This window comes from Berghia stephanieae, chromosome 1, assembly GCF_034508935.2.
Source record: "Berghia stephanieae isolate SIO BIC M18660-M18661 chromosome 1, UCSD_Bste_1.3, whole genome shotgun sequence".
NCBI classification, from domain to species: domain Eukaryota; kingdom Metazoa; phylum Mollusca; class Gastropoda; order Nudibranchia; family Aeolidiidae; genus Berghia; species Berghia stephanieae.
In genome coordinates, this window is record NC_088360.1 from 131044271 (window position 1) to 131054270 (window position 10000).

General features: G+C 35.7%; 1 protein-coding gene across 2 annotated transcripts in view; it reads right to left on the reverse strand.

Moving 5' to 3' along the window:
• Window positions 1-10000, reverse strand: part of LOC144963186 (uncharacterized) — a 28913-nt gene that overhangs the window by 286 nt on the left and 18627 nt on the right. Inside the window, exons 1-2 of one of the 2 annotated variants that reach the window (XM_078896912.1) lie at window positions 6487-6762; window positions 1-2707 (exon numbers count right to left, since the gene is read on the reverse strand). The exon at window positions 1-2707 is cut by the window's left edge and continues 286 nt beyond it. In XM_078896912.1, the coding sequence (XP_078753038.1) occupies window positions 1215-2603 (1389 nt within the window). In that variant the 5' untranslated portion in view covers window positions 2604-2707; window positions 6487-6762 and the 3' untranslated portion in view covers window positions 1-1214. Of the gene's footprint in view, window positions 2708-6486; window positions 6763-10000 lie in introns of those variants that run through there. The other variant, XM_078896911.1, reaches the window with a different exon arrangement.

Genomic DNA, 10000 nt, shown 5'->3' on the forward strand with positions numbered 1-10000 from the left:
ACATACACATATACACATGCGCGCGCGCACATATATGGGTTAATTTTCCGTAGAATACTGAAGACGTCCGAAGAATCAAAGTGGAGCCAGTGAAGCGTACGTCCATCAATCGAAGGGCAAATCTACCACCTTTTAATGAAGGCCATTTTAATTCCAAAAATCCATTTTGATGCTTGAGCAGTTCATTCACCCTTCTTTGTCCATTTTGATGTTTGAGCAGTTCACCCCTCTTTGTCCATTTTGATGTTTGAGCAGTTCACCCTTCTTTGTCCATTTTGATGTTTGAGCAGTTCACCCTTCTTTGCCCATTTTGATGTTTGAGCAGTTCACCCTTCTTTGCCCATTTTGATGTTTGAGGACCACAGCCTTCTATGCCCATATTATCGTTGTTTGTGCGGCACAGCGTATTATGAGTTTCACCAGTCAGTCAATGTGACATGCAATTTCTTGTTCATTTTGCAAGAAAACATTTTTTTTTCAAATACTGATTCATTTAGATGAATTGATCTAACTTTTCACAAAGTCTCAAACCTGACTCGCCTACGTCTCAGGGCTGAGCCTTTTTTTTTTTTTTTTTGGACAAGCTCAAGATCGTCTTAATCGTTCTGTGTTGATTGAAGTTCGATTTTCTATGAAAAATAGTGAATAATGTGTTTTGTTGTATGGCAATATGTTTAGTCACGATGTTCAATACAAATAAATGGTGACCTATCCTTCAATCTGGTATCACGGAGGTGTGAATTACATAAAAATAATTGAGCTTTATGACAAAATGATTTGAATTAGAAAAAAAATTATTTAAGGCCAAAGGATCATTCCTCTCAGTGAAGATATTAAAAAAAAAACAACTTTAAAACAAACTTATCCCGTTAAGATCCGTTTATTCTGGAAAAAAACAAACTCGTATTTAAAAATTTGGCCAGAAAACTCGTCTTTCAAATATCGATTGATTTTAATGACCCAAATATTGACAGAATTTCTCAAACCTGGGACTTTAATCAAAACTTCACCAAGTCCCAGGTTTGAGATATTTTTGCCAAGATGAGGGTCATTTAAATCGGCCGATATTGAAGGACGAGTTTTCTGGCCAAATTTTTAAATACGAGTTTTCCAGAGTACGGCAGTTAATTGGTTAAAATTAAATTGTAAGCATGAAGTTCATTTCGCCGTAACACCGATTTCATACGATCAATCACAATTTTTGATTTCTTTTATCAGACGTCAACAGGAAGAGCCCGGATGGTGGACACTCGGCTGTCTGAGGAAAAACTGACGTAAGAGTTAAAGGTCACGGACTTTCTCCTGGCTGGTGGGGACTTTTCTATAAGTTCGTATTTTGAAAGCGTCGCCGATGCGCTTTTTGGTCTCCTCGACTCCGTGCCGGTTGGTGATGAGGGGGATTGATGAGATGGAGATTTTTGGTGATTCTGGGAGTTTCGATGCCGAGGCAACGCCACTGGTGTCACGTTCTGGTTTTTATTGGGGGAGACGATGAGTTCATGGTAGGCAAATTCATGCTTGACTTTTTGGTGAGACAGAGGAAGAGTTTTTGAGTAGTTTGCAATTCCGAGTTGGATAGTTTGCGGTGTTAGTGTCGTACAATCCTTGTGGTTTTTAAGAATAGATTTAGGTTGTACATTTTGGTGTTCAAGTTTTGTTACAGTGTTGTTATTTTCATCCATTGTTTGTGTTTTTGTTGGGGATGGTGTCGGGATGGATCTTGGCGTCAACGCAATGGCGTCGCTGGAGTGTAGTTGAATGGTTGTGATTGTCGGTGCCTTGTACGGAGTTTGGGGCACGGATTTTGGGCTTCTGGTATTTTCTTTAACCTTATTTCCGTTTTTATCCTTCGTAGGTGAATAGTGATGTGTAGAAAAATCTATCGACGCGGAGTGTGGACGCGGGCGTCGTTGAGGATGGATTTGAACGTGGAAAGGTGGTGTCATTTGCTTAGCCATTTGCTGGGAGGAAAGCCTGACACTAGATTTGCCGGGTCCATAAGCCTTACTTTGAGCTATAATAAATTTATCCGGAAGAATAAGCGGCGTGTACGGGGAGAACATGGTACCGTTGGCAGTTTCTGGAACTTTGTGAAATTCATCGTTATAATCAGCTACAGTCGATATTGTATTTTGTCTTGATAATCCTAAATTCAAAGTTCCCGCACCTTTGTAAATTCTATAACCCTCGAGTGTTTCAGGTAACTGCTCGATCTTTCCACCATCCATCATCGGCGACCCAAGAGCATTTTTCCGAAGAGTGTTGAAATTATCATTCGGGTTCAGTTTCAATGAGTTAAAACTCAGAAATAAATTGGATCCTTTGGATTTCTTTGAGATGGAATTTGATGGGGACCCCGATGATTTGGACATGGTGTCTGGCGATGGCTGGAGTTGTGGGGAAGATGCTGGTGCTCCCGCTGCTTTCAACAGCTGTTGGTTTCTATGGTGATGATGTTGTCGATGGTATTCCTGCATCCAGGACTGGTAAGAGTCGTCGACCCTTGCGGAGTCGCGTTTGGTGGTGACAGATTTAGGTCGCGGTATGATAATGGTGGCGTTTGTGTTTGATGTTAGACCTTGTTGACTGATTTTATCCATCATGGGATATCTGTTATTGGTTTGGTCAAGGGAGGTGGTTCATGACATATCATAGTCGGTTGATAGATTCATGTGTTGTTGAGTGGAAATGGCTTTATATTTCCGACCTGAAATCATAAGAATGAAAATGATTATTGAGGGGATTTAAATGAATACGAATGGCATATAGCAGACATTTAGATTAATTCCATTGTTTTATACAAATTGGACGATTGTAACTCCTTCTGGGAGAATTTAGCTGAAGACAAAATGTACGAAAAAAACACAAATAAATACCAGTAGGTAACTCTCCTTCTCCGTGACTTATATTACATTGGCTAAATAATAATAATAATAATAATAATAATAATAATAATAATAATAATAATAATAATAATGATAGTAATAATAATAATAATAATAATAATGATAATATAATAATAATAATAATAATAATAATAATAATAATAATAATAATAATAATAATAATAATAATAATAATAATTATTATTATTATATTATTATTATTATTATTATTATTATTATTATTATTATTATATACTTTATTCATCTAAAAAAATGGAAATTCGTTTACAGACGTGGCATACATAAAAATGTATAAACACAAATTTGAGAATCTATGGCGACAATGTATACATACATACTATATATATATATATATATATATATATATATATATATATATATATATATATATATATATGCAATGTACAAAAATGTAAAAATATACAACCAAGAACCAATAGCAACACTTTATAGATATAGATTTGATAAATTGAGATAGGCCATACCTCTGGCCTTTAGTCCGAACTTGTGAGTGTATATTTAAAAGATAGTAATTAGTTTTAATCACAGTTGCGCGTTAAAAGTTCGAACATCGTGTGGCAAAAATGAATTAAGGTGACGTGGAGAAAAGAGTTGCCTATACGTTTTGTACTGTTGTCTACAACCTTGAGGAGCTCCTCCTATATCAAAAACCTTCTAAACATAAATGTCCCCAATAGAATCTTGAGGTCAAGCAATGATCAATCAATCCTTGTCAAACCTTAAGACCTTGTGTAAAATAGGTGAGAAATCCTTTCAATTTTCGGCGCCCCATTTTTGGAACTCTTTCCCATCACACGTGAGATGCTCCAGATTCGTTGACAACTTTCAAATCTTGCTTAAAGTTTTATCTTTTTACGTCGTAAGTTACTATATTAGTATGTTGTTTTGTTGTTCTTAAATTGAATTCGTATCACCTTTCCATCTACACTTGTCTTACTGTAATATGTTTTGTTATATATCGCTGTAAAGAGCTTAGAGTCCGTGACAACGGAATGAAGCTCTATATAAATGCCATTTATTATTATTATTATTATTATTATTATTATTATTATTATTATTATTATTATTATTATTAATAATAATAATAATAATAATAATAATAATAATAATAATGATAATAATAGTAATAATAATAATAATAATAATAATAATAATAATAATAATAATAATAATAATAATAATAATAATAATAATAATAATAATAATAATAACATCTAACACCATAAGTCCATTGTGTTTTAAACATTATTTTCCCCCATAAAAATAGGACTTGAGAGAAGAACCAGGAAACGCTGAACTCAAACCAATAGAATGTCGATGCGATGTGCGTAAATCTTAAAATATCAAACAAAAACCTGATAATAAAATTATATCGTTTGTTAAAAAGGTCGTTGCCAACTATCTAGTGCATTGTTTCATAACCGGAAGGTGAAATTGGAAGAAAAAGAATAAAGTTGTCAACGTAGAGGCAGCAATACTTTTGTTTGATACCCAAAATGCGTGGTTTTGATTTATGCCATAACAAAAGCATTTTTTTTAAAAAGCGCACAGCACAAGCCGCTTAATTTTAAGATAAAATAAAGTAATGTTTAGTTCACAAGGAGTCAAACAGTCTTCTTTTAAAGTCCTAAGTTTAAATATTTTTAACTAGGTGTGGGTTATTTTGAATCCTGGAAAATCACCACAAACATTAACAAAAAAACAAACAAAAAAACAAAACAAATAACAAGCAATAACAAAAAATAAAAAATAAAGCAACAACAACAAAAAAGGAACAAAAAAAAAAAAAAAACAACAATAAACAAAGAAACTCAACCTTCCAATATCTGAGTGTGAGCCTACGAATATTTTAACCCAAAAATAGAATATCAAACGACTTATTAGAACCAATGTCTACTCGCATTCGGAAGAGAAGCTGGAGGCTGAAAGGGGGGGGGGGAGGAAAGAGAAGAGAGAGAGAGAGAGAGAGAGAGAGAGAGAGAGAGAGAGAGAGAGAAAGAGAGAGAGAGAGAGAGAGAGAGCGAGATATTTTGATATTTCGTTCTAAGAAAAGAGAAAGAGAAAAAAAACAGTTAAAAAAAAATAAGAGAGAGAGAGAGAGAGAGAGAGAGAGAGAGAGAGAGAGAGAGAGAGAGAGAGATATTTTGGTATTTTGTTCTATTTTGAAGCTTTGAAGGCTTTTGTTTATCATTATTTCAATTATACTATTTGGATCCGAACCAAATCATTTCGACTTGAAGTCGATTAGCTGTCAACTATGTCATCATTATGTCAACCTCTCTCTATCTCCCTCATTTCAGAGGATTACACGATGATGCAATAATACATATTTACTTGGGCTGGATTTCAAGCACCACTGGTCTTGAAGACAAGAACGTATCATAAAGTAGATTTTGGGTAGAAATAAACACTTGATTTAAATTGGAATCAATAGTCTGATGTCACGTCGCCCAGCAACGACGGCCATCGTGGTTCTAAACAAATAAAATCGGTACCTTTTATTCTTCATGCTGGCTAGAACTTTTCATATGTCTTCTGATCAGAATGTGTAAGAGTCTAAACATGATCAGATTTATGTTTTATATCCCTTTGGATACGCTTTTATGCTCGTCGGAGAAATATTTCATAAGGGCCTCCGCCATTATTCCGATAGTTAAGAGCCAGTTACTAAGTTGCCATGCGTCATTACGAGAGAAGTGACGTTACGACTGTTGAAGCGTATTCATTTGTATATATGGGGGTTCAGCGGTACGGTATCTCATTTGTCACAAAGTCAAGCAATAGTAAGCTTGGTCGGTGGCCGATGGGTGACAGTTGTCATGGAAAAGAATCTGATCGCGATATTGTGTCTTTGAACAAGGAACTTTACATACATTACCCCTCGACGCAGGTGTGAATGACTACCTCAATATAGGTAGTCACAAATATTGTGAAAATATTAGTACAAAAAAGACACCTAACAGGTGAATGGTGCTGAATGAAAAGGAACTATGGTTCAATTTGGGCTGGTGGACAAAATGTATAAAACATAGTAAAGCGCATTAAGTATGGTAAATCCATGGACATGCGCTAGCTATAAAACGTTCATATTCATTCCTAGTTACATAATACATAATTATTATTGCTGGTTACATGAATTCTCACAGATAATATTGCATTGAATCGCCTCCCTTGAATTATAAAAAAATAGCTTTTGTATAGCGCAATATCCACTAAATGTGCTCAAAGCGCTTCACAAGGGGTCCCTGACCAACAGCAACACGTAACATGTAGAACGAGACATGACGCCTGTTACGCGATATTACAATTTTTTTTCGGACAGAGACAACGCTGTTAACGACCAGGTACTCATTTTACATCTGAGTACGGTGAGAGAATGTGAGTAAAGAGCCTTTTCCAAGGACTCAACAATGCGCCGAGCGAGGCTCGAGTAGTCCTACTACTACTACTACTACTACTACTACTACTACTACTACTACTACTACTACTACTACTACTACTACTACTACTACTACTACTATCACTTAACAAACTTATTACATTAACAAATCTTACTTACGAATCAATAGCACCGCTTCCATTACTTAATTTTTCCTCTTCCAAAGACATGATAGATCTACAACTATTCCCATTACGTCATAACGATAGATTCACCCACTAAAACTCTTGTCTTTTAAACCACTCTATGACGCTCAATGCACGCTTTAAAAAAATAACCACACAACTTAATTCCTACTATGAACCAAAATCCACACGAAATAAAATCCCATATATAGACAAATACATTCAAATATCAATCGAAACGACTCGCCGATAACATTTCTCTTGTTATTCTGCAAGTTAATCTCATCCCACTTAAGTGCGGTAAACCCCCTTTTGCGCCCGGGCGGGCGGGCTATTTCTGTTCTGCACACCGTCCTTTTATCGGGTGTCAGTCACTCCGTTGACTTGCAGCCTGACTTTTAATGCGTGCGCGTCGCCGGGCCGTCCGCCGTCACAGAAAGATCTTACCAGAGTTTATATGGAGCCCCCGGGCTTCTCGCTGCTTTGAGTCTTGCATAAAGATATGGATATAGGTATGATACAGTGCTAGGAAATTAAAATTAATAAAATGGGTTTTTTTCTCCTCGTCTTTCGGTTACAGGGAAATAATATGACCCCCCAACTCCCCCTCCTTGTGATTAGAATGTGTAAAAGTCAAAACATAATCAGATTTATAATGTTTTTTTTCCCTTTGGATACGCTTTTATGCTCGTCGGAGAAGTATTTCATAAGGGCGTCCGCCATTGTTCTGATAGTTTAGAGCCAGTTACTAAGTTACCATGCGTCATTACGAGGGAAGTGACATTACGACTGTTGAAGCGTATTTTGCAACTAGTTGGTCGATCTTTAGAACTTATAGTATCTTGATGTCTTTTAACCCGTTTACTGTCGTACTCTGGGAAAACATGCATTTTATAATTACCCTTATAACCTCATACGCATTTCCTCATAATTACCTTCATCTTGGCCAAAAAAAAAAAAAAAAAAAAAAAGATCAAATCTGGGATTTCGCGAAGTCTCTGTCGCTCTAGAGAGTTTATGGTGGGATGAGGGTCATTTAAAAAAGGATCGATATTTGAAGGACGAGTTTTCTGACCAATTTTAAATACGTGTTTTACACAGAGCACAGCAGTCCACTGACTAATTGTAATTAAGACACTTATTTATCTTTAGCATTGATACGAGTCTTTACGTTTTCTTTAATTGTAATCAAGTAAAATGTCTTTATTTCAATGTTATTCGACTTAACTGATACATTTTTACCTCCTAGTGAAAAAAGTTTGTACACGTTTCGTATTTTATAATAATAATAATAATAATAATAATAATAATAATAATACGGATAGCGTCCTACCCAAATGATAGCAAACAATTGCTAATGTCCGTTTCACGCTATAGAAACTGGGATAAACTCCGTCTCCATGGGCCCAATGGCTCTGAAAGACTACTTAAAACAGAAGAATGGGGGTGGGGGGGTGGAGTAAAAGTTGCAAAAAGGCGTCATATTATAATTGAATGGCCCCTTTGTCTTCTCGCATTTAAGATTTTTGGTAAGGAAGGGTCATATTGAGCTATTTATATACATAAGAAGTAAGTTTTAGGCCAACACAAAAATATAATGATAAATCGATTGTGTTCTTTTCATTTACGAAATCGTCGTTATTATGTCTATGAGTTTTTACACTCAATGTTAATGGCAATATTCTTTTGTCGTTAGTGTGATGGTGTCTATGCTTTAGCCGCAATTAGTGTGATTATATCTGAGATGATTTACACTCAATGTTAATGGCAATATTTTTTTGTCGTTAGTGTGGTGGTGTCTATTATGGTTTACAAGCAATATGCTTTAACCGCAATTAGTGTGGTTATGTCTATGATGATTTACACTCAATGTTAATTGAGCTTTTTATAGCGCAATATCTACTAAATGTGCTTAAAGCGCTTTACAAGGGGTCCCTGATCAACAGCAACATTTAACATGTCGGACGGGACATGACGCCTGTTAGGCGATATTACGATTTTTCGGACAAAGACAACTCTGTTAACGGCCAGGTACTCATTTTACATCCGAGTACGGTGAGAGAATGTGAGTAAAGAGTCTTTTCCAAAGACTCAACTATGAGCCGATCGCGAGGCTCGAACCCAGGACCTTCCGATCCGAAAGCGAGTGTCATACCACAATACCAAATATGCTTAGCCGTGTGAGAGTGTCTATGATAATTTACGCTCAGTTATAATGGCAATATTATTTAGCCATTATAAGGTGTGTAGGCCTTGTATAATTAAGGCCATATTGAGTGATATTCTTTCTCTTTGAAGGATCTACACATCACAGAGGTCTTTACACTGTTGTTGTTTTTCTGAGGCGTGATAATTGATTAGGTACACAGAATATTCAGCTCTAGTCTTCTCCGATAAAACACTTTTTTAAAAATAGTTGTTCATCCAGCTACCTTTTACTTCAAATATCAATTGATTACAACAGATCTCAACTTGTCATAGTATAGTCTCAGAGCTAAGAGTTCAAAGTTGAATTCTCAAGTTTGGTACTTGTTGACAAGTTGAGAGCCATGTCAATAGATCGATACTTGATGTTAAAACGTTTTCTCATTAAAATAAAAATATAAGTTTTGTTGGCAGAGCTCTTTACTGAATAGAAAATCGAATTAAACATGACGTGGAAACATACATCTTTTTTTTTTTAAACTCGAGAGAGCGTTCAATGTCAGGGTTGCCAATTTGGCAGATTTTCTGCCAAATGTCCTTTTTTTTTTCGCAGAATTTGAAGTCGTCTGTCAGAGAAAAATCGATTTGGCAGTTTGGCAGATATTTGGCAGATTTTATTTTCCGAGGCCGAGGGATGAATGTATAGGTCTACTCCACGTTTTCTATGGCAATTTTTATGTATTAGTGATTTTTTAAAACTTTGGAAATAAAAAAGAAAATGTATGACTTCGGCCTTAACAAAACTGATGAGTTTTCAAAGGGGGTACTATAAATATTACGGTTTGGCAGATTTTTGTGGTATTTGGCAGATTTTTTTTTTATCCAGTTGGCAGAATGCCTGAGATTAATCTGGCAATCCTGTTCAATGTTCCCACAAATGAACGGACAACTATTGATTAGTTGTATTAGGAAATAAAGAAATTGTCATCCAGACCCTTAAACTCCATGAAGTCGGGCTCGATCCCGGTTTCCGTACCGTTAACAGGACAAAATCAATTGAAGACTGGTTTTCTCAAAACTCCCTAACTCCGTTTTTTTCCCATTTTGAGATATTCAGGATTATTTCCCCTAAAATTTTTCATCCTGTCTATTATTTTATCACATTTAAACTTCAAATCACAGAAATTTAAGGAAATTCTTTTGCCAATTGGTGCTTAAAATAGGATTTACATTTCAATTTATCTCATGGATTCCACGTCTCAAAAAGTAGAAAAATCGACTTAACGAGCCTTGGAAAACCAGCCTTCAATTGTTTTGAAACCCTTTGGATAAGACGTTAGTCTATCGCAGGGTACTTTCTGCTA